This window comes from Salvelinus alpinus, chromosome 27 (genome assembly GCF_045679555.1).
Source record: "Salvelinus alpinus chromosome 27, SLU_Salpinus.1, whole genome shotgun sequence".
Lineage (NCBI taxonomy): Eukaryota > Metazoa > Chordata > Actinopteri > Salmoniformes > Salmonidae > Salvelinus > Salvelinus alpinus.
The window spans coordinates 15,912,238-15,939,874 of record NC_092112.1 but is presented as its reverse complement, the minus strand read 5'-3'; the positions used below and the strand labels follow the sequence as shown (position 1 = coordinate 15,939,874).

The following is a 27,637-nucleotide window of genomic DNA, read 5'->3' as shown; positions in this document are numbered from 1 at the left end:
GTCGATTTTGAACGAAGAGCCGTTTGGGAGCCAAATAGACCAGCTCTTTTACGTGAAAGGAGCCAAGTTGGCTGGCTCACCGAAATGACTCCGAATGGACATCACTAAAAAGTGGAGAAAATGTCTATTTCAAAGTAAAAGCACCTATTCAAAATAAAAGTCTCAATTTACTACGTGATATTTATAATGCCAGTGATAAACTGGGGCCACTCTTCAAGTGTAAAAAGTAAATACAAATATATTATGACACAAGAAGAAGGATAACATGATTCAACAGATTTGTTCAGTTCAGTTTATTGATATCAACAATGACAGCAAGCACAGAGAAATGGTCATTTATGGAATTGCTTCACGGCTTTCCTTTCCTCTGTACGGTGTGTGTATGACTGAAACACATTCATCACATTCATCCTGTGTCTCTTAAGACCGGGCGCGGTATGCCCTCGCCCTCGCGCCCACCCTTACTCTCATGCCAGACCGTGCGGGTGGGGATGCCTGTCGTGGTGTCACGACGGCGCCGCCACACTCCCTCTGGCAAACGTCCCTGGACACAAAGTTGTTGGCGTTGCCATGGCAACCGCCATACCAGAACTGGGTGCAGCTGCCAGTGGCTGAGTTGTAGTAGAAGCGGGATGTCCAGTTGGCACAGGGTCCATCGTCACGTGACAGGGAGCACATATGGCCGGACTGAGCATAAGTTGGGGCGGAGTGGTCCTGCAGAGAGAGAGAGAGAAAGTCAGACACACGCACACACAGAGAGACATACATACAAACAGAAAGACAGACAAACAGGTGGTATAGTAAGACATATATATATATTTAACCTTTATTTAACTAGGCAAGTCAGTTTAAGAACAAATTCTTATTTACAATAACGGCCTACACCGGCCAAACCCATGACGACACTGGGCCCATTGTGCGCCGTCCTATGGGACTCCCAATCACGGCCGGTTGTGATACAGCCTGGATTCAAACCAGGGTGTCTGTAGTGATGCCTCTAGCACTGAGATACAGTGCCTTAGACCGCTGCGCCACTCTGGTATAATGGGTGGTAGCAGCTCTTACCGCAGGTGGGTGGTAATCAGCACATCCTGCCCTTCCATGACCCTGAGCAGGAGTCACCCCATCCAGACAGCAGCCGTACCTGACAACCAGACACACACACAGGTAAGATATAGAAAAGAAACCAACAGGTAGCTGGTATGGACAGGCACACACAAAGACAGGTGAGACAGAAACACGGACACAGACGGCATCCATACAGGCCAGGGCTGCCCAACCCTCATCCTGGAGATCTACCGTCCTGTTGGTTTTCAGCCCAACCCTCTTCCTGGAGATCTACTGTCCTGTAGGTTTTCGGTCCAACCCTAATTTAGCGTATCTGATTCAGCTAGTTAAGGTCTTGTTGAGCAGCTAATTAGTAGAATCAGGTTTGTTAAATTAGGGTTGGACTGAAAACCAACAGGACAGTAGATCTCCAGGAAGAGGGTTGGACTGAAAACCAACAGGACAGTAGATCTCCAGGAAGAGGGTTGGACTGAAAACCAACAGGACGGTAGATCTCCAGGAAGAGGGTTGGACTGAAAACCAACAGGACGGTAGATCTCCAGGAAGAGGGTTGGGCAGCCCTAATATAGGCCATCAAGTTGAAAGTCACTAGTTGGACTGCAAGTAACATACATTTTTGTCACAATCAAACTCTTTGTGCCATGTGTGTTCAACACAACGCTATCTCTATCTGAACATTATGTAATGTTCTGTAACGTTGCGCCGTACTGAACAGACCCAAGGTCTTACCGGGTGCGTTCACAGTCATCTGTGGGACAGCCCTCTCCTCTATGCCCACCAGCGGATGTGTGGCCATCCGGGCAGCAGCCATAGTATGACTGGGCACAGTGGGGACCAACCACGGTGGTGGAGTAAGGGTCGTACACTGTGTTAGTGGCTAAAGAGAGCAAACACACATAAGGTCACATGTTTACATAATGTATACAAATAGCCTATCCTTAATGAGAGTAGCTTACCAAGACAAACTTCCAAAAGTACTCATTCAAGATAAAGGGAGTTGGAGCACTCCACAAAGAAAGGCAGAGATTTATTTTTTTAAATCACTCTGAGGAAGACGTTAGCTTGACGTTGAAACGTCAGTCGTCTGTTCGCATCCTGTACAATGGATTAAAGCGAGCAAAAATAAATAAATCTCTGCCTTTTCTTTGTGGAGTGCAACAACTCCTTTTCACCTCAAATTAGCCCTTTTGGAAGTTTTCCTTGGTAAGCCCTTCTCGTGATTTTTGTCATTGTTGTTGATCACCACTCCTTTCCTTTGTATGGTGAGGCGCGAAGGCCCAACTGAACTCTATATTATACTTAAAGTACATATACAAAAAGTAACACCCACCCGGATGAAAATGAGCATGTAAGAATATGTAGTACTGGGTGTGTTTATTTTTTGCTATGGTATATTTACTAGTGGTAGGTATGTTTAGTAGTGGTAGGTATGTTTAGTAGTGGTAGGTATGTTTAGTAGTGGTAGGTATGTTTAGCTAGACAGTATATTTAGTAGTGGTAGGTATGTTTAGTAGTGGTAGGTATGTTTAGTAGTGGTAGGTATGTTTAGTAGTGGTAGGTATGTTTAGCTAGACAGTATATTTAGTAGTGGTAGGTATGTTTAGCTAGACAATATATTTAGTAGTGGTAGGTATGTTTAGCTAGACAGTATATTTAGTAGTGGTAGGTATGTTTAGCTAGACAGTATATTTAGTAGTGGTAGGTATGTTTAGCTAGACAATATATTTAGTAGTGGTAGGTATGTTTAGCTAGACAGTGTATTTAGTAGTGGTAGGTATGTTTAGCTAGACAGTATATTTAGTAGTGGTAGGTATGTTTAGCTAGACAGTATATTTAGTAGTGGTAGGTATGTTTAGCTAGACAGTATATTTAGTAGTGGTAGGTATGTTTAGCTAGACAGTGTATTTAGTAGTGGTAGGTATGTTTAGCTAGACAGTATATTTAGTAGTGGTAGGTATGTTTAGCTAGACAGTGTATTTAGTAGTGGTAGGTATGTTTAGCTAGACAGTATATTTAGTAGTGGTAGGTATGTTTAGCTAGACAGTATATTTAGTAGTGGTAGGTATGTTTAGCTAGACAGTATATTTAGTAGTGGTAGGTATGTTTAGCTAGACAATATATTTAGTAGTGGTAGGTATGTTTAGCTAGACAGTATATTTACTAGTGGTAGGTATGTTTAGCTAGACAGTATATTTACTAGTGGTAGGTATGTTTAGCTAAACAGTATATTTTTAGATATAGGCCTACCAGTTTGGCAAGTGGAACCTGTGTTGTATATATCTAGCTACGATTTTATGATGGATTACAACACTCCCTAGACCACTCAAATTCAACTCTGGACCTCAAAGCTAGTTCCTGGACTGATTCAGACCTGGGACACCAGGTGGGTACAATTAGTTATCAGGTAGAAGAGAAACCCAGCAGGATCTGGACCTCGTAGGGTCAGAGTTGGATACCTTTGGTCTAGACAGGGAGGACTGGGACATACAGTATGTACCATAAGAGAAGTGTGTTTTAGCACCACTACCACCACCACAGGAGGTTGGTGTCACCTTAATGTGGGAGGACGGGCTCGTGTTAATGGCTGGAGTGGAATAGGTGGAATGGTATCAAATACATAAAACCTGTGGTTTTCCAGGTGTTTGATGCCATTCCATTTGTGCCATTTCAGACCTTATTATGAGCTGACCCTCCCCTCAGCAGCCTCCACTGACCACCACCAATCAACTTACACCACTGTGCACACACCCGTCGTTACTATGACAACTAGCATAGCTATGTCAGCAAATGACTGCTGTCTGAACATGCACAAATCCCATTTGGTCAATTGTAACTTGCTGATTGGACAGTCTGTAGACCAAAACGGATTTGAAAAACAGAACTGATTGGAGCATTGAGGCTTGCAGGGAGAACAAGTCTTCAGAGAAGTGTGTTTTAACCTGAGGATAGATAGTCTCATAGTCAACTCTGATTTGTTGGAGTGAGAAATGAGTGATAAATAAACGGTAGGCTATTTCTGTCTCTACTTTAATTATCCCAAGACAGTCTACGCACATGGATGATTATAATTTCACACACACACACATACCTGAAGGGTCAGAAGGCACAAATCCTCTCAGAGTTCTATCATGTTCTCTTGGGTCATGGACACTTGGTACACCTATACAGAGAGAGATGAGGATGAACAGAAACACACACACACACACACACACACACACACACACACACACACACACACACACACACACACACACACACACACACACACACACACACACACACACACACACACACACACACACACAGGGATTGGACTAACTCTGGGCTTCATGGCAGGCCTGGGTGTTACAGTGCTCCACAGTGGGGGGTCTGGGGTGGGGGGAACATCTTTCCTCCCCATGTGGGTTCTGTTCTATGTCCATACACACCACCCTTCTCTCACGCACCCCTCCACCACACTTCTTAGAGCACTATAGGGACAAGGAGAGAGAGAGAAAGAGGTAGAGGACAGTGAGAAAGAGCAGGATAGAAGGATAGAGAGGGAGAGAGTGACACAAAAGTAAGGAAAGATGAGAGGATACATAAGAGTGTACTGTAGTCTGTCAAAAGTATCTCTCACTCTCTCTCTCGTTGTTTCTCTCCCAATAAAAAAAAGTTCTCTCTCACCAGTCCGAAGTCATTGACGTGCCAGCTGATGTGGGTATGGCAGGCTAGTTTGCGGCAGGCCTGGACTGTGGGTGGGCGTGCCAGACCACTGCAGGCCTGCTCCCCAAGGCGCTCTCCTCCCGCCCCCACACAGAACACCTCCCTGGTCTGCTGGCCATCACCACAGCTCACTGAGCACTGGACATTGGACATATCAATTAGGGAATTTAGCGGCAAAACAAAATCTGCAATCTGAAAATCATTCTGTGGCGACACTGTAGTTGGATAGTACAGTAGTTTACACCTTGCTAGAGAGGTACAGTATATTGAATATGATTTTGTGTACCGACAGATTTGGGAAACACTCTCCTAATCTACCCTCTGTCTTCATACTGTTAATGTTGACTCTATACTGGCCATACTGGTACCCGGTACCCAGTACCCAGTACTCACCACACTGTAGCTACCCAGTACCCAGTACCCAGTACTCCCCACACTGTAGCTACCCAGTACCCAGTACTCACTACACTGTAGCTACCCAGTACCCAGTACTCACCACACTGTAGCTACCCAGTACCCAGTACTCACCACACTGTAGCTACCCAGTACCCAGTACTCACCACACTGTAGCTAATCAGTACTTACCACACTGTAGCTACCCAGTACCCAGTACCCGGTACCCACCACACTGTAGCTACTCAGTACCCAGTACTCACCACACTGTAGCTACCCAGTACCCAGTACTCACCACACTGTAGCTACCCAGTACCCAGTACTCACCACACTGTAGCTACCCAGTACCCAGTACTCACCACACTGTAGCTACCCAGTACCCAGTACTCACCACACTGTAGCTACTCAGTACCCAGTACCCACCACACTGTAGCTACTCAGTACCCGATACCCATCACACTGTAGCTACCCAGTACTCAGTACACAGTACACTGTAGCTACCCAGTCCCCACCACACTGTAGCTACCCAGTCCCCACCACACTGTAGCTACCCAGTACCCAGTACCCACCACACTGTAGCTACCCAGTACCCAGTACCCACCACACTGTAGCTACCCAGTACCCAGTACTCACCACACTGTAGCTACCCAGTACCCAGTACTCACCACACTGTAGCTACCCAGTACCCAGTACTCACCACACTGTAGCTACCCAGTACCCAGTACTCACCACACTGTAGCTACTCAGTACTCACCACACTGTAGCTACCCAGTACACGGTACCCACCACACTGTAGCTACTCAGTACCCAGTACTCACCACACTGTAGCTACCCAGTACCCAGTACTCACCACACTGTAGCTACCCAGTACCCAGTACTCACCACACTGTAGCTACTCAGTACCCAGTACTCACCACACTGTAGCTACCCAGTACCCAGTACTCACCATACTGTAGCTACCCAGTACCCAGTACTCACCACACTATAGCTACCCAGTACCCAGTACTCACCATACTGTAGCTACCCAGTACCCAGTACTCACCACACTGTAGCTACTCAGTACCCAGTACCCACCACACTGTAGCTACTCAGTACCCGATACCCATCACACCGTAACTACCCAGTACCCAGTACCCACCACACTGTAGCTACCCAGTACTCAGTACACAGTACCCACCACACTGTAGCTACCCAGTCCCCACCACACTGTAGCTACCCAGTACCCAGTACCCACCACACTGTAGCTACCCAGTACCCAGTACTCACCACACTGTAGCTACCCAGTACCCAGTACTCACCACACTGTAGCTACCCAGTACCCAGTACTCACCACACTGTAGCTACCCAGTACCCAGTACTCACCACACTGTAGCTACTCAGTACTCACCACACTGTAGCTACCCAGTACACGGTACCCACCACACTGTAGCTACTCAGTACCCAGTACTCACCACACTGTAGCTACCCAGTACCCAGTACTCACCACACTGTAGCTACCCAGTACCCAGTACTCACCACACTGTAGCTACTCAGTACCCAGTACTCACCACACTGTAGCTACCCAGTACCCAGTACTCACCATACTGTAGCTACCCAGTACCCAGTACTCACCACACTATAGCTACCCAGTACCCAGTACTCACCATACTGTAGCTACCCAGTACCCAGTACTCACCACACTGTAGCTACTCAGTACCCAGTACCCACCACACTGTAGCTACTCAGTACCCGATACCCATCACACCGTAACTACCCAGTACCCAGTACCCACCACACTGTAGCTACCCAGTACTCAGTACACAGTACCCACCACACTGTAGCTACCCAGTCCCCACCACATTGTAGCTACCCAGTACCTGGTACCCACCACACTGTAGCTACCCAGTCCCCACCACACTGTAGCTACCCAGTCCCCACCACACTGTAGCTACCCAGTCCCCACCACACTGTAGCTACCCAGTCCCCACCACACTGTAGCTACCCAGTACCCAGTACCCACCACACTGTAGCTACCCAGTCCCCACCACACTGTAGCTACCCAGTATCCAGTACCCACCACACTGTAGCTACCCAGTCCCCACCACACTGTAGCTACCCAGTACCCACCACACTGTAGCTACCCAGTACCCAGTACCCACCACACTGTAGCTACCCAGTCCCCACCACACTGTAGCTACCCAGTCCCCACCACACTGTAGCTACCCAGTACCCACCACACTGTAGCTACCCAGTACCCAGTACCCACCACACTGTAGCTACCCAGTACCCACCACACTGTAGCTACCCAGTACCCAGTACCCACCACACTGTAGCTACCCAGTACCCACCACACTGTAGCTACCCAGTACCTGGTACCCACCACACTGTAGCTACCCAGTACCCAGTACTCACCACACTGTAGCTACCCAGTACCTGGTACCCACCACACTGTAGTTACCCAGTACCCACCACACTGTAGCTACCCAGTACCCACCACACTGTAGCTACCCAGTACCCACCACACTGTAGCTACCCAGTACCCAGTACCCGGTACCCACCACACTGTAGCTACCCAGTACCCAGTACCCACCACACTGTAGCTACCCAGTACCCACCACACTGTAGCTACCCAATACCCACCACACTGTAGCTAGCAGTACCCACCACACAGTAGCTACCCAGTACCCAGTACCCACCACACAGTAGCTACCCAGTATCCAGTACCCACCATACTGTAGCTACCCAGTACCCAGTACCCACCACACTGTAGCTACCCAGTACCCAGTACCCACCACACTGTAGCTACCCAGTATCCAGTACCCACCATACTGTAGCTACCCAGTACCCAGTACCCACCACACTGTAGCTACCCAGTACCCAGTACCCACCACACTGTAGCTACCCAGTACCCAGTACCCACCACACTGTAGCTATCCAGTACCCGGTACCCACCACACTGTAGCTACCCAGTACCCAGTACCCACCACACTGTAGCTAGCAGTACCCACCACACTGTAGCTAGCCAGTACCTAGTACCCACCACACTGTAGCTACCCAGTACCCAGTACCCACCACACTGTAGCTACCCAGTATCCAGTACCCACCACACTGTAGCTACCCAGTCCCCACCACACTGTAGCTACCCAGTATCCAGTACCCACCACACTGTAGCTACCCAGTCCCCAGTATCCAGTCCCCACCACACTGTAGCTACCCAGTACCTAGTACCCACCACACTGTAGCTACCCAGTACCCAGTACCCACCACACTGTAGCTACCCAGTATCCAGTACCCACCACACTGTAGCTACCCAGTACCTAGTACCCACCACACTGTAGCTACCCAGTACCCAGTACTCACCACACTGTAGCTACCCAGTACCCGGTACCCACCACACTGTAGCTACCCAGTATCCAGTACCCACCACACAGTAGCTACCCAGTATCCAGTACCCACCATACTGTAGCTACCCAGTACCCAGTACCCACCACACTGTGGCTACCCAGTATCCAGTACCCACCACACTGTAGCTACCCAGTACCCGGTACCCACCATACTGTAGCTAGCAGTACCCACCACACAGTAGCTACCCAGTACCCAGTCCCCACCACACTGTAGCTACCCAGTTCCCACCACACTGTAGCTACCCAGTACCCACCACACTGTAGCTACCCAGTTCCCGGTTCCCAGTACCCACCACACTGTAGCTACCCAGTACCCAGTACCCCCCACACTGTAGCTACCCAGTACCCAGTACCCCCCACACTGTAGCTACCCAGTACCCGGTACCCACCACACTGTAGCTAGCCAGTACCCAGTACCCACCACACTGTAGCTACCCAGTACCCGGTACCCAGTACCCACCACACTGTAGCTACCCAGTACCCACCACACTGTAGCTACCCAGTACCCGGTACCCAGTACCCACCACACTGTAGCTACCCGGTACCCAGTACCCACCACACTGTAGCTACCCAGTTCCCGGTACACAGTACCCACCACACTGTAGCTACCCAGTACCCAGTACCCAGTACCCCTCACACTGTAGCCATCCAGTACCGGTACCCAGTACTCACCACACTGTAGCTACCCAGTACCCAGTACCCACCACACTGTAGCTACCCAGTACCGGTACCCAGTCCCCACCACACTGTAGCTACCCAGTACCCACCACACTGTAGCTACCCAGTACCCAGTACCCAGTACTCACCACACTGTAGCTACCCAGTACCCAGTACCCGGTACCCACCACACTGTAGCTACCCAGTACCCACCACACTGTAGCTACCCAGTACCCAGTACCCAGTACCCCCACACTGTAGCTACCCAGTACCGGTACCCAGTCCCTACCACACTGTAGCTACCCAGTACCCACCACACTGTAGCTACCCAGTACCCAGTACCCACCACACTGTAGCTACCCAGTACCTGGTACCCACCACACTGTAGCTACCCAGTACCCAGTACCCACCACACTGTAGCTACCCAGTACCTGTACCCAGTCCCCACCACACTGTAGCTACCCAGTACCCAGTACCCACCACACTGTAGCTACCCAGTACCTGGTACCCACCACACTTTAGCTACCCAGTACCCAGTACCCAGTACCCACCACACTGTAGCTACCCAGTACCGGTACCCAGTCCCCACCACACTGTAGCTACCCAGTACCCAGTACCCACCACACTGTAGCTACCCAGTACCTGGTACCCACCACACTGTAGCTACCCAGTACCCAGTACCCACCACACTGTAGCTACCCAGTACCGGTACCCAGTCCCCACCACACTGTAGCTACCCAGTACCCAGTACCCACCACACTGTAGCTACCCAGTACCCAGTACCCACCACACTGTAGCTACCCAGTACCGGTACCCGGTACCCACCACACTGTAGCTACCCAGTACCCACCACACTGTAGCTACCCAGTACCCAGTACCCAGTACCCCCACACTGTAGCTACCCAGTACCGGTACCCAGTCCCCACCACACTGTAGCTACCCAGTACCCACCACACTGTAGCTACCCAGTACCCAGTACTCACCACACTGTAGCTACCCAGTACCGGTACCCAGTCCCCACCACACTGTAGCTACCCAGTACCCACCACACTGTAGCTACCCAGTACCCACCACACTGTAGCTACCCAGTACCCGGTACCCACCACACTGTAGCTACCCAGTACCCACCACACTGTAGCTACCCAGTACCCAGTACCCAGTACCCCCACACTGTAGCTACCCAGTACCGGTACCCAGTCCCCACCACACTGTAGCTACCCAGTACCCACCACACTGTAGCTACCCAGTACCCAGTACCCACCACACTGTAGCTACCCAGTACCCAGTACCCAGTCCCCACCACACTGTGGCTACCCAGTACCCACCACACTGTAGCTACCCAGTACCCAGTACCCAGTACACCACACTGTAGCTACCCAGTACCCAGTACCCAGTACCCACCACACTGTGGCTACCCAGTACCCACCACACTGTAGCTACCCAGTACCCACCACACTGTAGCTACCCAGTACCCAGTACCCAGTACCCACCACACTGTAGCTACTCAGTACCCAGTACCCACCACACTGTAGCTACCCAGTACCCAGTACCCAGTACCCACCACACTGTAGCTACCCAGTACCCAGTACCCAGTACCCAGTACCCAGTACCCAGTACCCACCACACTGTAGCTACCCAGTACCGGTACCCAGTCCCCACCACACTGTAGCTACCCAGTACCCAGTACCCACCACACTGTAGCTACCCAGTACCTGGTACCCACCACACTGTAGCTACCCAGTACCCAGTACCCACCACACTGTAGCTACCCAGTACCGGTACCCAGTCCCCACCACACTGTAGCTACCCAGTACCCAGTACCCACCACACTGTAGCTACCCAGTACCCAGTACCCACCACACTGTAGCTACCCAGTACCGGTACCCGGTACCCACCACACTGTAGCTACCCAGTACCCACCACACTGTAGCTACCCAGTACCCAGTACCCAGTACCCCCACACTGTAGCTACCCAGTACCGGTACCCAGTCCCCACCACACTGTAGCTACCCAGTACCCACCACACTGTAGCTACCCAGTACCCAGTACTCACCACACTGTAGCTACCCAGTACCGGTACCCAGTCCCCACCACACTGTAGCTACCCAGTACCCACCACACTGTAGCTACCCAGTACCCACCACACTGTAGCTACCCAGTACCCGGTACCCACCACACTGTAGCTACCCAGTACCCACCACACTGTAGCTACCCAGTACCCAGTACCCAGTACCCCCACACTGTAGCTACCCAGTACCGGTACCCAGTCCCCACCACACTGTAGCTACCCAGTACCCACCACACTGTAGCTACCCAGTACCCAGTACCCAGTACCCACCACACTGTAGCTACCCAGTACCCACCACACTGTAGCTACCCAGTACCCAGTACCCAGTACCCACCACACTGTAGCTACCCAGTACCCAGTACCCACCACACTGTAGCTACCCAGTACCCAGTACCCACCACACTGTAGCTACCCAGTACCCAGTACTCACCACACTGTAGCTACTCAGTACTCACCACACTGTAGCTACCCAGTACCCAGTACCCAGTACCCACCACACTGTAGCTACCCAGTACCCAGTACCCACCACACTGTAGCTACCCAGTACCCAGTACTCACCACACTGTAGCTGGACACACTGTACTCGGCACACTGCTGCTGGTTGCAGGCCTGCTGGCTGGCCGGCCTGGGTAGTCCCTGGGAGACGCAGTAAGAGTCGTCCACCACATGGGGCGCCGTCGAGTCCTGGACCATGCACTGTACACTGCGGTGCTGTGTGCCTCCGTTGCAGGGGGCTGAGCACTCGGACCAGGCGCTGTATGTGTAGGCATACGTGAGGGACTCGCGGTGGCGCAAGTTGGCGGCGGGAGCGGGAGGGGCCGGCACCACGTCACGGTCCATGCCGAGGATCTCTCCGTTGATCACCGCCTAGGTATCAGATAACAGATTAAGACAATATGAGTGTGTGTGTATGTGTGCGTGCATGCGTATGTGTGTCTGTGAGTGTGTGTGTGTGTGCGTATGTATGTCTGTGAGTGTGAGTGTTTGTCTGTGTGTGCGTCTGTGTGTGTGTGTGCACGCACGTGCGTGCATGGCATGTTGAACTATTAAATGTCGAATGAAAAGAACGATATAAGGTAAGTACTAATACCATGCAGATGCCTGCGATACAGATGTCACTGCGGCCCACATAGCAGGGTGTCCCGTCCACCACGGCAGGCCTGTGTCTGTAGAAGAAGTTCTCTCCACGGGGGACGCAGTTCAGCTCACATGGGTTAGACGCTTCACAGGTAAACAGCAAACATTAGTCATTCTTCATGTATGTATAATGAGGATATGGGTAATAATCCACAGTGAAATATGACACTTTATAATTTGCATGTAATTCCCGTTGCACCTCCATGGTAAGGCAGCCAGGCATAGCGTTTGCTCTGGAAGTCCATCCTATTGAACTGGGCACACTGCTCCTCACGGATATCCCTGGAACCCACTGGACATGCCTGCATGGAGCAAATACAGACAATCCCAGTCTGTTGGTGTTTTCATGGAGGGTGGGGGGGGGGGGGGTTGTGTGCGTGTGCGTGTGTGTGCGCGTGCGTGTGCGTGTGTGTGTGTGTGTGTGTACCTGCATATTACAGGTGCGGTAAGATTTTGAAGATCCCACGCAGTTGTTTCCTCCGTCTGTCCTGCAAATCAAAGAGGAGAGTCAGAAAGACATACAATCCTCATACACACACTCTCAACTCTCTCTTTCTCTCTCATTCTTTCTGTCTTTCTCTTTTCTCTCTCTCTCACACACACTCTCTCAACTCTCTCACATTCACTTTTCTTTTACCTTGCAGTGATACATTGCCTGGTCCTCATGGCTACTCCAGTGCCACAGGGGCGGCTGCATGGCCCATAGGTTCCGTATTCCCCCCAGTAGTCATTGCTGGGCGCCGTTAGCTGGAACACAACAGCAGTGAGCACACCAAACACCATAACCCGACAGTAAACACAGTACTCGTTATGTATACACCAGAATAGCAAGTGGAAAACATCCTATCACCACAAAGAATTACATATCATTACACAAACCTTTTACACACCAGTATGGTAACGATATAAAATCCCCACATTCCAGCTGTTTTTGTAAACAAGATATGACTATGTGTGCCTTTAATGTGTAATGACATGAGTTGTGTTGTATTATTGCTGTTTTATATACATGTTGGGGTATTACGTAGTAGTTTTAGATCATCATATGCATTTCCGGTTTGTTTTTGTTTTGTTTGTCTTCCATTGAGGACCTCACTGAAAATCTGCTTTGTATAACATTGATAAATAGTGAGCTCCAACAGTATTGGGAAAGCGACACATGTATTGTTGTTTTGGCTCTGTACTCCAGCACTTTGGATTTTAAATGTTACAATGATCATGAGGTTAAAGTGCAGACTGTCAGCTTTAATTTGAGGGTATTTTCATCCATATCGGGTGAACTGTTTTAAATTACAGAACTTTTTGTACACAGTCCCCCCATTTTAGGGGACCAAAAGTATTGGGACAAATTCACTTATATGTGTATTTAAGTATACTGAACAAAGATATAAACCAACATGCAATAATTTCAACGATTTTACTGATTTACAGTTCATATAAGGAAATCAGTCAATTGAAATAAATTCATTATGCCCTAATCTATGGATTTCACATGACTGTGCAGGGGCACAGTCATGGGTTGTCCTGGACCAGCCAATCAGAGTTTTTCCCCACAAAAGGGCTTTATTACAGACAGAAATACTCCTCAGTTTCATCAGCTGTCCAGGTGGCTGTTCTCAGATGATCCCTTAAGTGAAAAAGATGGATGTGGAGGTCCTGGGCTGGCATGGTTACACGTGGTTTGCGGTTGTGAGGCCAGTTGGACGTACTGCCAAATTCTCTAAAACGTCGTTGGAGGTTGGACATTCTTGCAGTCAGCATGCTAATTGCACGATCCCTGAAAACCTGAGACGTATGTGGTATTGTGTTGTGTGACAAAACTGCACATTTTATAGTGGCCTTTTATTGTCCCCAGCACAAGGTGCACCTGTGTAATGATCATGCTGTTTAATCAGCTTCTTGATATGCCCCACCTATCAGGTAGATGGATTATCTTGGCAAAGGAGAAATGCTCACTAACAGGGATGTAAACTAATTTGTGCACAACATTTCTGGGATCTTTTATTTCAGCACATGAAACCAACACATTATATTTTGCATTTATATTTTTGTTCAGTATAGTAAAATGCTAAGTGTTTAGTCCCATATTCCTAGCACGCAATGATTACATCAAGCTTGTGATTCTACAAACTTGTTGGATGCATTTGCTGTTTGTTTTGGTTGTGTTTCGGATTATTTTGTGCTCAATAGAAAGGAATGGTAGATAATGTATTGTGTCATTTTGGAGTCACTTTTATTGTAAACAGAATATGTTTCTAAACACTTCTACATTATTGTGGATGCTACCGTGATTACATATTGGCCTTAAACGAATCGAGAATAATGATGAGTGAGAAAGTTACAGAAGCACAAATATCATACCCTCAAGACATGCTAACCGCTCACCATCAAATCAACTGAAGTCAAGCTTTATTTAAACATCAACGCAATGTGCTTTACAGGAAAGAAAAAAAACAACAACAAAAAACTATGAAAATAACGCTGAAATAATTTACTACACAAAAAACATAAGATAAAAAACAAAAGACTGACAAACTGAACTAAAAAGAACCCTGAGGAAAAGCAAATCAAAAAATTTGTTTTAATATCTATTTTTTAATATGTTCACAGTTTCAGCCCCCCTCAGGTTCTCTGGCAAGCTATTCCAGAGGCTGGGGGCATAATAACTAAAGGCTGCCTCTCCATGCCTCTTGGTCCCCCTCAGGTTCTCTGGCAGGCTATTCCAGAGGCTGGGGGCATAATAACTAAAGGCTGCCTCTCCATGCCTCTTGGTCTGAGGCTTTGGGATAGTTAAAAATGCCAGAGGACCTGAGGGACCTACTGGGTACATAACTTAAATTCATGTCTGCATATATTGGGGTGCACAATCCTGGATTGATTTAAAAACCAATAGAATCATCTTAAAATGAATTCTAAAAAACTCACAGGCAGCCAGTGCAGAGACCTTAAAACCAGTGTAGTGTGTGCTCAGTCTGGTCTCGGTCACTACCCATGCTGCAGCATTCTGTATGTTTTGCAGTTGATCAATGGCTCTCTTGGGTTGACCAGACAGGAGAGCATTACAGTAGTCAAACCTGCTTGTAATAAAAGCATGGATGAGTCTCTCTGTATCAGCCTGAGAGAGAAATGGCCGCACCTTGGCAATGTTCCTCAGGTGGTAAAAAACTATCTTGGTCACATTTCCTAATGTGTGATTTGAAATGGAGTTCAGATTCTAAAATAACACCTACGTTTTTTTACCTTATATTGTCCGTAAATGAACATTTGTGGCTAGATTCTTTCTCTCTGCTTTGGCTCCAACAATAATTACATCTGTCTTGATTTAGCTGGAGGAAGTTGTAAGCCATCCAAGTATTTAAATCACTAATACAGTCTAATAATTTATCCATGGAGCTAAAATCCTCTGGTGACACAGAAATGTAAAGTTGTGTATTATCTGCTTAGCAGGGAAAATCAATGCTGTGCTTTCTGATAACGCTGCCAAGGGGTAACACATATAAACTGAACAGTATCGGGTCCAATATTTGACAAAAATAAAACTCTTGACCGGTTAAATAGGTCCTAAACCAATTTAGAACTGGACCGGAGAGACCAACCCACCTCTCCAGTCCATCCAGAAGGACATTATGGTCAACAGTGTTGAATGCAGCACATAAAACTAAGAGTACAAGGACAGAGCGCTGTTTGGCATCTGTGTTGACTCTAAGATCATGTATCACTGTAAATAAGGCTGTTTCTATGCTGTGGTGGGCACGGAAACCAGATTGGATTTTATTCTAAATACGGTTGGCACTTACAAAATTATTTAGCTCTTTGAACACAAATTTCTCCAGAATTTTGCTTAAGAATGGAAGGTTGGAGATCGGCTGAAATTTGCTAAGAGCTGAAGAATCTAGATGACTTTCTTCAGAAGAGGTTTCACCATAGCAGTTTTTAGTGCAGTGGGGAAAATGCCTGTAAACAGGGAGAGATTAACAATAGCTTGCATTTCTTCAGATATGCAATTAAAAACTGTTTTGAAGAAGGTGGTGGGGATAGGATCGAGAAGGCAGGTAGAAGACTTAAGTTGTGATATCACTTTCCTGAGCATGTCTGTGTCAACCAGGGGAAATCAATCCATAGTGCTTTTGCGTGCTAGGTTAGGGGACATATCACCAAACTTCTCATCAGGTCTTGACTGATACCCAGTCTAATGTTGGTTATCTTATCTCTGAAATATGCCGCAAACTCATCACATTTAGATGTGGAGGAAAGTTCACATAGGTTTGCGGGGGGGTAGGATTTATCAGGCCATCAATGGTCGAGAAGAGCACTCAAATTATTCAGATTATTAGTGCTCAAGTTGGAAAATGAGCCCTTCCGGCATTTCTAATTGCCTTGTTATATATGCCAAGTTGTTCTCTCCGAATATCATAATAGACCTGTAACTTTTACTTTCTCCATTTCCGCTCTGCCTTTCTGCAATTTCTCTTTAATTGATTTGTTTCCTCACTCATCCAAGGGCCTCTTCGTTTGGCTGTGGCCCTTTTCAACTTCACTGGAGCTATGGCATCAACAGTTGCCCTTAAATTGCAATAAAAACGATCAACTAAATCATCACAAGAGGAAGGCAGAATAGGTGATGGAGTATTGTTTCGGACACTCAATAAAATCTGTAGCAACTTCAGAGGTAAGATAGCGTTTCTTAATAATGCGTTCAGTATTACCCTGTGCTATGGGCAACAGGGTAGTAAAAAATAACACAAATAAAATACAATAACAGGGGATGTTAGTATTTCTGAGGTGGGGGGATATGGTATTGGTGAGTCTGTAACTTTCTCACTCATCATTATTCACCTGTATGGTTTTTTAACCCAAGCAATACATCAAATCAAATAAGTATCACTCACAGAGAATGATGGTACAGCCAGTAACTGCAGGACGACCAGGACCAGTAGGATGTTCATGTTTACTAGCAGAGATAGGATAAAATACAAAGGTGCCTAAACGTTTGCAAAAATGTCCAAAATACAATAGAATATATGATCATCATTCAATCGTACCTTTTCAAGATCTCTGTAGTTCAAATCCACTCCTCTTGCTCAGTGTCCCAGAAGGATGTGCACTCGCCCAGGAAACAGGAACGCCACTGACACTCAGTTATCAGCCCTCTTAACTTCCCAGCTCTCAGAGCTGTTAGTACAGGTGTCCGGTTACAATTAACTCCTTGCATGAAATTAACACCTTTTAAATTCAATTCACTTTGTTCCTTTCCACTTGGATTTCCCCCATCACTTTGTTTTTCAAAAAAATAAATGTTGCTTTTTATCAGGATACATACCTATTTCGGGGTAAAATTTTTCTTCTGTTCATTCTGGCAAACTATGACATTCAACTCTGTCTGAAGTGACATCCAGGCCAATAATGTGTTGGTAGTACAGTATGTTATTGTGTACAGTATTTGATACATCAACCTTGTTGCACACAGACATTGATATATTGTAAGGCAGGACAGGGCAGAGCAGGACACCATAAGAGCAAACAATAACACAAAATGTACCTTTTATTTCACTGTGAAGAAATTACCTCTGATTTACTTAAAAATGATTAAAACAGTCATTACACAAAAATAACCTAATTACAACACTGAATTACTCTTTCTCTAGGAATCAGTCTATCAAGCACCACTAGGCAAAACAGGTAGTTAGTTACCAGTTATGAAGTTTTGAAGAAAGTACCAGAAAGTACCCATTATAATTCCACAACCATTCCTATAGTACCAGGTAAGAGGTAAGTATCCGTGGTATCAGTAACGTAGAATAAAGTGAACTAAGATCATTGGAAGGACAATGAAATGATCCTAGAATTCAGAATGTATATTGTGATGGGGAAATGATAACAAAGGTCTATAGTGTGATGGTGTGGGCTGATTGTATCTAGAATTGATTGTGGCTGTTATAATAAATTGTTCTCATATATCTGATGATAATGATTGACGACAGAGCTAGTTACTGAAGGTCCAAGGACCTTGACGATTCACATGAATGTATACACACAGGAATTGTATTACACCATTATGTATCAAGTATATACTGTACACGCTGTGTGATTCAGTCTCTGACTGCAACAATCTTCTGCTCTGATGTGGATTGTTGTTCCCTTTTTGCTATTATTCAACCTAATTCATTGTACCAGCCGCCACTCTTTCTTAGAGGCCTGAGTTTTCCTTATTACAAATATACACATCAATAAAAGCATAGAGTATACCAGTTGGAAAAGACATGGTTACACACATCCAGGGACAACAGTTAGTTAAGTCCTTTAAAGGTTTGTTTGTGGCTCAACTTCGTGCGACGTTTACCACTCCAACCGCTGAAAGTCCCTTTTGCACACCACCACAACCCCACTAAACACACACCAAGTCACTGAAATCACCTTAGGGGGTTATTTCTGAGTTATTTCAGTGTGAAAACAGAGGAAGAGCAATGCCAGGGTGGGGAAGGAATCATGCCCTGTTTCTGTGTGTTAGGTTACCATTAGTAGCAGTTCCCATGCCACGTTTTCACCAGACAGAAGAAGACAGTAGACATTACGGTTTCTCTGCTGGTGAACACACAGCCACACGGAACCTTGGAATATATACTTTAATCTAATCAGTAGGCTATCTATCCTGGGGAGAGAAAGGGGGGGAGAGGGAGAGAGAGAGAGAGAGAGAGGGAGAGACACAAGGAAGAAAAAGAGGGAGATTTCTCAGTCAAAAGCAGACAAGACAGAGTGCAGGAGAAAGTGACAGAAAAAGACAAGAGAGCAGGAGAAAGGGACAAGACAGAGAGCAGGAGAAAGGGACAGAAAAAGACAAGAGAGCAGGAGAAAGGGACAGAGATAGGGACAAAACAGAGAGCAGGAGAAAGGGACAGAGAATGGGACAAGACAGAGAGCAGGAGAAAGGGACAAGACAGAGAGCTGGAGAAAGGGACAAGACAGAGAACAGGAGAAAGGGACAGAGAAAGGGACAAGACAGAGAGCAGGAGAAAGGGACAGAGAAAGGGACAAGACAGAGAGCAGGAGAAAGGGACAAGACAGAGAGCAGGAGAAAGGGACAGAGAAAGGGACAAGACAGAGAGCAGGAGAAAGGGACAAGACAGAGAGCAGGAGAAAGGGACAAGACAGAGAGCAGGAGAAAGGGACAAGACAGAGAGCAGGAGAAAGGGACAAGACAGAGAGCAGGAGAAAGGGACAAGACAGAGAGCAGGAGAAAGGGACAAGACAGAGAGCAGGAGAAAGGGACAAGACAGAGAGCAGGAGAAAGGGACAAGACAGAGAGCAGGAGAAAGGGACAAGACAGAGAGCAGGAGAAAGGGACAAGACAGAGAACAGGAGAATGGAACAAGACAGAGAGCAGGAGAAAGGGACAAGACAGAGAACAGGAGAATGGAACAAGACAGAGAGCAGGAGAAAGGGACAGAGAAAGGGACAGAGAAAAGGACAAGACAGAGAGCAGGAGAAAGGGACAGAGAAAAGGACAAGACAGAGAGCTGGAGAAAGTGACAAGACAGAGAGCAGGAGAAAGGGACAAGACAGAGAGCTGGAGAAAGTGACAAGACAGAGAGCAGGAGAAAGGGACAAGACAGAGAGCAGGAGAAAGGGACATAAAGGGACAAGACAGAGAGCAGGAGAAAGGGGCCGAGAAAGGGACAAGACAGAGAACAGGAGAAAGGGACAAGACAGAGAGCAAGAGAAAGGGACAAGACAGAGAGCAGGAGAAAGGGACAAGACAGAGAGCAGGAGAAAGGGACAAGACAGAGAGCAGGAGAAAGGGACAAGACAGAGAGCAGGAGAAAGGGACAAGACAGAGAGCAGGAGAAAGGGACAAGACAGAGAGCAGGAGAAAGGGACAAGACAGAGAGCAGGAGAAAGGGACAAGACAGAGAACAGGAGAAAGGGACAGAGAAAGGGACAAGACAGAGAGCAGGAGAAAGGGACAAGACAGAGAACAGGAGAAAGGGACAAGACAGAGAACAGGAGAAAGGAACAAGACAGAGAGCAGGAGAAAGGGACAAGACAGAGAGCAGGAGAAAGGGACAAGACAGAGAGCAGGAGAAAGGGACAAGACAGAGAGCAGGAGAAAGGGACAAGACAGAGAACAGGAGAAAGGGACAAGACAGAGAGCAGGAGAAATGGACAGAGAAAGGGACAAGACAGAGAGCAGGAGAAAGGGACAGAGAAAAGGACAAGACAGAGAGCAGGAGAAAGAGACAGAGAAAAGGACAAGACAGAGAACATGAGAAAGGGACAAGACAGAGAGCAAGAGAAAGGGACAAGACAGAGAGCAGGAGAAAGGGACAAGACAGAGAGCAGGAGAAAGGGACAAGACAGAGAGCAGGAGAAAGGGACAAGACAGAGAGCAGGAGAAAGGGACAAGACAGAGAGCAGGAGAAAGGGACAAGACAGAGAGCAGGAGAAAGGGACAAGACAGAGAACAGGAGAAAGGGACAGAGAAAGGGACAAGACAGAGAGCAGGAGAAAGGGACAAGACAGAGAACAGGAGAAAGGGACAAGACAGAGAACAGGAGAAAGGGACAAGACAGAGAGCAGGAGAAAGGGACAAGACAGAGAGCAGGAGAAAGGGACAAGACAGAGAGCAGGAGAAAGGGACAAGACAGAGAGCAGGAGAAAGGGACAAGACAGAGAACAGGAGAAAGGGACAAGACAGAGAACAGGAGAAAGGGACAAGACAGAGAGCAGGAGAAATGGACAGAGAAAGGGACAAGACAGAGAGCAGGAGAAAGGTACAGAGAAAAGGACAAGACAGAGAGCAGGAGAAAGAGACAGAGAAAAGGACAAGACAGAGAGCTGGAGAAAGTGACAAGACAGAGAGCAGGAGAAAGGGACAAGACAGAGAGCTGGAGAAAGTGACAAGACAGAGAGCTGGAGAAAGGGACAAGACAGAGAGCAGGAGAAAGGGACAGAAAGGGACAAGACAGAGAGCAGGAGAAAGGGGCAAGACAGAGAGCAGGAAAAAGGGACAGAAAAGGACAAGACAGAGAGCTGACGTGGAGAAGTGTCCCCCGATGACCTGAGAGCCCAAATCAAAAATAACTACAGTATGTAATGTGTAGAACTGTACTTCTTTCTGGTCGGTCCTGAACTACTTTGGTGACCATATTTCAGGTGCTCCCAACTGAGTTCAAACGCACGGTCTCCTTCATGCTACTGCGTTAGCTGTGAACTAAAGCCTAGGCATTAGCTCAGGGAGCTAACGCTAGTCTTCAGGTCTCAAACAAGACTGTTAAACTTGCATAGGCTCAGACATGACAGATTGCTCTTTGATTGACTCATCGCTCAACATCACAAACAGCTAAATAAAAACGCTAAAAATACCATTCCACAAAGACGTCTCCTCCCTCCCGTTTCTCCACACACAGAGTGATACATCTCTATCCTCTCTAACCCCACCACACAGTCTCTGCTCTCTCAAGTGTCCATTTGGTTTTCCATAGAGCAGTCTGTGACAGAATCTGAATCAGTCAGTCTCTCATGGGTTGTGTTCAGTATATCGCAAAACATTTCGCAGAACAAATGAAAATCTTCACTCTCATTGGAAACATCCAGGTAGAATCTCCCGGTTTCACTCCATTTCAAAATATTTTCTGCCTACTGAACACCACAGTGCTCTTTTCCCCTCAGAGCTGCCTGTTGAGCTTCTGGGCTTGCCTCTCCTTGGAGTTGAAGGCGAACTTGGTGTCCTGCAGCTCCTCCATGGTATCCATGGCCTCCTGCATGTCACGGGACAACGCCTCGTACCTCCCCGCCAACTCTCTCCGCTCCTGCCTCAGCTCCAGCACCATGCGGGTCAGCTCCGTCATGTTGTGGCCGCAGTGGCCCCGGAGCTGCTCCACGTCGGAGAGGAGAACCTCCATGCTGTTCATCAGCTGCTCCAGGCGCTCGGGAGACACCAGTATCCCGCCCTCCCCCATCTAGATTGAGACAAAAGGCTGTAGTGAAGAGGCTTCACAGGAAGACTAGCGGTTGCTATGGAGTCAGCTAATGGGGATCCAAAGAAAGAAGAAAGAGAAATCCAAACCAGGAAACAGAAATGTAGCGGTAATCAGAGGTGCTGATGATCAACAAGTAAAATGGGAAAGAAATATGAGTACAGAGTTGAAAGAAAAAAGCTAGAAAAAAACAAGAAGAAAGTAACAGAGAAAGAGAAATGGCTCCTGCTCTTATTCTCTCTGTAAAAGATTTTTAAGCTTCTTCTGGCTGAATACAGATCTAAGGGTAATCCTCTGTGCTTTGTGTGTGTGTGCGTGTGCGTGTGTGTGTGTGTAATAGAGAGTACAGTATGTCTGCACAGACCATAGTGTGTCTGCACCTGTGTGTGTTCAGCCCGCTCTCTGACGTCTGCTGCTCACTAATCCGCTTACAGCAGCTAACCTGCCCTCCACCCCACAGTCAGGGCGCCTGCTTACCTCCCACTCCATCGTCCTTCCCAGCCCTGAAGTTGTCTGTCTGAGTCAAGGTGATCATAGATCACAGAATTCCATATAAGACGCAGAGGCAGAATGTGAATTACGGGGGTCAGCTCCCCTGAATGAGACATGAGCTCCTCTAAAGGTAACAAAAGTAAAACTTTGGGGGGGGGGGGGTCTATAAATATTGATCATTTGACAGAGATGTGCGCCGACAGCAAGATGTGCGCCGACAGCGCCCCTCTGTCTCCGTATGTGTAGCCCAAGTATCTGATGCTGTCTGGACTAAAACAGTATGACATGGGCTAGATAGAGGGGGTGCTGTTTCACCCAGATGCTTTCTCTGGTGAGATACTGTAGATTCAGCCTGCTTTCTCTAGTGAGATACTGTAGATTCAGCCTGCTTTCTCTAGTGAGATACTGTAGATTCAGCCTGCTTTCTCTAGTGAGATACTGTAGATTCAGCCTGCTTTCTCTGGTGAGATACTGTAGATTCAGCCTGCTTTCTCTGGTGAGATACTGTAGATTCAGCCTGCTTTCTCTAGTGAGATACTGTTGATTCAGCCTGCTTTCTCTGGTGAGATACTGTAGATTCAGCCTGCTTTCTCTAGTGAGATACTGTAGATTCAGCCTGCTTTCTCTGGTGAGATACTGTAGATTCAGCCTGCTTTCTCTAGTGAGATACTGTAGATTCAGCCTGCTTTCTCTAGTGAGATACTGTAGATTCAGCCTGCTTTCTCTGGTGAGATACTGTAGATTCAGCCTGCTTTCTCTGGTGAGATACTGTAGATTCAGCCTGCTTTCTCTAGTGAGATACTGTTGATTCAGCCTGCTTTCTCTGGTGAGATACTGTAGATTCAGCCTGCTTTCTCTAGTGAGATACTGTAGATTCAGCCTGCTTTCTCTGGTGAGATACTGTAGATTCAGCCTGCTTTCTCTAGTGAGATACTGTAGATTCAGCCTGCTTTCTCTGGTGAGATACTGTAGATTCAGCCTGCTTTCTCTGGTGAGATACTGTAGATTCAGCCTGCTTTCTCTAGTGAGATACTGTAGATTCAGCCTGCTTTCTCTAGTGAGATACTGTAGATTCAGCCTGCTTTCTCTGGTGAGATACTGTAGATTCAGCCTGCTTTCTCTAGTGAGATACTGCAGATTCAGCCTGCTTTCTCTGGTGAGATACTGTAGATTCAGCCTGCTTTCTCTAGTGAGATACTGTAGATTCAGCCTGCTTTCTCTGGTGAGATACTGTAGATTCAGCCTGCTTTCTCTAGTGAGATACTGTTGATTCAGCCTGCTTTCTCTAGTGAGATACTGTAGATTCAGCCTGCTTTCTCTGGTGAGATACTGTAGATTCAGCATGCTTTCTCTAGTGAGATACTCTAGATTCAGCCTGCTTTCTCTGGTGAGATACTGTTGATTCAGCCTGCTTTCTCTGGTGAGATACTGTAGATTCAGCCTGCTTTCTCTGGTGAGATACTGTAGATTCAGCCTGCTTTCTCTAGTGAGATACTGTAGATTCAGCCTGCTTTCTCTAGTGAGATACTGTAGATTCAGCCTGCTTTCTCTGGTGAGATACTGTAGATTCAGCCTGCTTTCTCTGGTGAGATACTGTAGATTCAGCCTGCTTTCTCTAGTGAGATACTGTAGATTCAGCCTGCTTTCTCTAGTGAGATACTGTAGATTCAGCCACTTGTGAATTGAAGGAAAATTATGAAACATTATTTCATACGTTTTTTTCATTTTTTATATTGTTCACATTATTGGGGAAGATTGGCTTCCCGTGGAATACATGAATACGCCCACTGTAGTAGGCCTAATGACAATCACTGAATGTCACTACACGTATGGTGTTAAGCAGCGCAGCCGCAGGTAACCTACTTTTTTAGGTGATTTGTTTGAATATCAGATGAAAACATCATGACTGGTTGTTCATGCCACATTAAAATGTAATACATTTTTACTGTTAAATTACATGTCTTTACTATTAGACCCATTATAATATGTTTTCCATGCTCCTCTGAATGTCACAGTGTACTTTTCCCTCTGCAGAGGTCTTGCTTTCTCTCTGGCTTCATTATGGTGATAGAAACTGTGAAGACACACAATTCATGCATGTGTAAGGCAATACAATCTATGTACAAGAACTCTAGCATGGGGATATTAAACCGAACCGACCATGATGTATGAGATGCAGATTGACAGCTGCACCATTTGATCAGCAGAGGTCAGTTGCACCATTTGATCAGCAGAGGTCAGCTACACCATTTGATCAGCAGAGGTCAGCTGCACCATTTGATCAGCAGAGGTCAGCTACCCCATTTGATCAGCAGAGGTCAGCTACACCATTTGATCAGCAGAGGTCAGCTACCCCATTTGATCAGCAGAGGTCAGCTGCACCATTTGATCAGCAGAGGTCAGCTACCCCATTTGATCAGCAGAGGTCAGCTACACCATTTGATCAGCAGAGGTCAGCTACCCCATTTGATCAGCAGAGGTCAGCTGCACCATTTGATCAGCAGAGGTCAGCTACCCCATTTGATCAGCAGAGGTCAGCTACACCATTTGATCAGCAGAGGTCAGCTACCCCATTTGATCAGCAGAGGTCAGCTGCACCATTTGATCAGCAGAGGTCAGCTACCCCATTTGATCAGCAGAGGTCAGCTACACCATTTGATCAGCAGAGGTCAGCTACCCCATTTGATCAGCAGAGGTCAGCTGCACCATTTGATCAGCAGAGGTCAGCTACCCCATTTGATCAGCAGAGGTCAGCTGCACCATTTGATCAGCAGAGGTCAGTTGCACCATTTGATCAGCAGAGGTCAGTTGCACCATTTGATCAGCAGAGATCAGCTACACCATTTGATCAGCAGAGGTCAGCTACCCCATTTGATCAGCAGAGGTCAGCTACCGCATTTGATCAGCAGAGGTCAGTTGCACCATTTGATCAGCAGAGGTCAGTTGCACCATTTGATCAGCAGAGATCAGCTGCACCATTTGATCAGCAGAGGTCACTTTCAACATGGGAATGTAGTAACTTTGGTTACATTAGGACAAGATATTTAGGACACAAACACATTTGACCCCATACCCCACAAAGACCTGGACAAAAGGAACACCTACAGTACATGAGAATGCTTTTTATGAACTACAACTCAACCTCAGCAAGACGAAGGATCTTATTGTGGACTATAGGAAACGGAGGGCCGACCACGCCCCCATTCAGATCGACAGCGCTGTAGTGGAGCAGGACGAGAGCTTCAAGTTCCTCAGTGTCCACATCACTTATGACCTATCATGGTCCACACACATCAACACAGGGTATGACAACTCAGGAGGCTGAAGAGATTTGGCATGGGCCCTCAGATACTCAAAAAGTTATATAGCTGTACCATTGAAAGCATCTTGACTGGCTGCATCACCACTTGGTATGGCAACTGCTCAGCATCCAACCGCAAGGCGCTACAGAGGGTAGTATGTATGGCCCAGTACATCACCGGGGCAGAACTGCCTGCCATCCAGGACCTCTGTACCAAGCGGTGTCAGAGGAAGGCCCTAAAAATTGTCAAAGACTCCAGCCACCCAAGTTCTCTCTGCTACCGCACAGGAAGCGGTACCGGAGCACCAAGTCTGGGAACAAAACAGCTTCTACCCCCAAGCCATAAGACTGCTGAACAGTTAATCAAATGGCTACTCATACTATTTACATAAACCCCCTTTATTATTTATGTATCTTAAATTGTTTTGCACTGACTCCATGCACACTCACTAGACTCTACCCACACATACTACACTGACTCTATGCACACTCACTAGACTCTACCCACACATACTACACTGACTCTATGCACACTCACTAGACTCTACCCACACATACTACACTGACTCTATGCACACTCACTAGACTCTACCCACACATACTACACTGACTCTATGCACACTCACTAGACTCTACCCACACATACTACACTGACTCTATGCACACTCACTAGACTCTACCCACACATACTACACTGACTCTATGCACACTCACTAGACTCTACCCACACATACTACACTGACTCTATGCACACTCACTAGACTCTACCCACACATACTACACTGACTCTATGCACACTCACTAGACTCTACCCACACATACTACACTGACTCTATGCACACTCACTAGACTCTACCCACACATACTACACTGACTCCATGCACACTCACTAGACTCTACCCACACATACTACACTGACTCTATGCACACTCACTAGACTCTACCCACACATACTACACTGACTCTATGCACACTCACTAGACTCTACCCACACATACTACACTGACTCTATGCACACTCACTAGACTCTACCCACACATACTACACTGACTCTATGCACACTCACTAGACTCTACCCACACATACTACACTGACTCTATGCACACTCACTAGACTCTACCCACACATACTACACTGACTCCATGCACACTCACTAGACTCTACCCACACATACTACACTGACACAGCAACACACACACACTGCTGCTGTCGTGCTTGGACCTGGTCGCTCTTGAAAAATAGATTTTGATTCTGTTTGACATGATAATTCCATAAGGACATGGTAGGAGAGCAGAAATAGACAGCCACCCAGGCTAGTCCGGCACATATTAACCAGGCTAGTCCGACACTTATTAACCAGACTAGTCCGGCACATATTAACCAGGCTAGTCCGACACTTATTAACCAGGCTAGTCCGACACTTATTAACCAGGCTAGTCCGACACTTATTAACCAGGCT

General features: G+C 47.2%; 1 protein-coding gene across 1 annotated transcript; it reads right to left on the bottom strand.

Annotated features, from left to right (window-relative positions):
* Window positions 1-278: 278 nt before the first annotated feature.
* LOC139556028 (papilin-like) lies at window positions 279-17,606 on the bottom strand. The gene is made up of 13 exons (XM_071369503.1): window positions 17,454-17,606; window positions 17,301-17,362; window positions 13,049-13,158; window positions 12,839-12,899; window positions 12,611-12,713; window positions 12,365-12,495; window positions 11,833-12,141; window positions 4,735-4,911; window positions 4,388-4,538; window positions 4,157-4,228; window positions 1,798-1,945; window positions 1,066-1,144; window positions 279-714 (listed from the first exon to the last, which is right to left on the bottom strand). Exons 2-13 carry the CDS (start codon window positions 17,355-17,357, stop codon window positions 421-423), a joined length of 1,692 nt encoding a protein of 563 aa, XP_071225604.1. The 5' UTR covers window positions 17,358-17,362; window positions 17,454-17,606; the 3' UTR covers window positions 279-420.
* Between the last annotated feature and the right edge of the window lie 10,031 nt (window positions 17,607-27,637).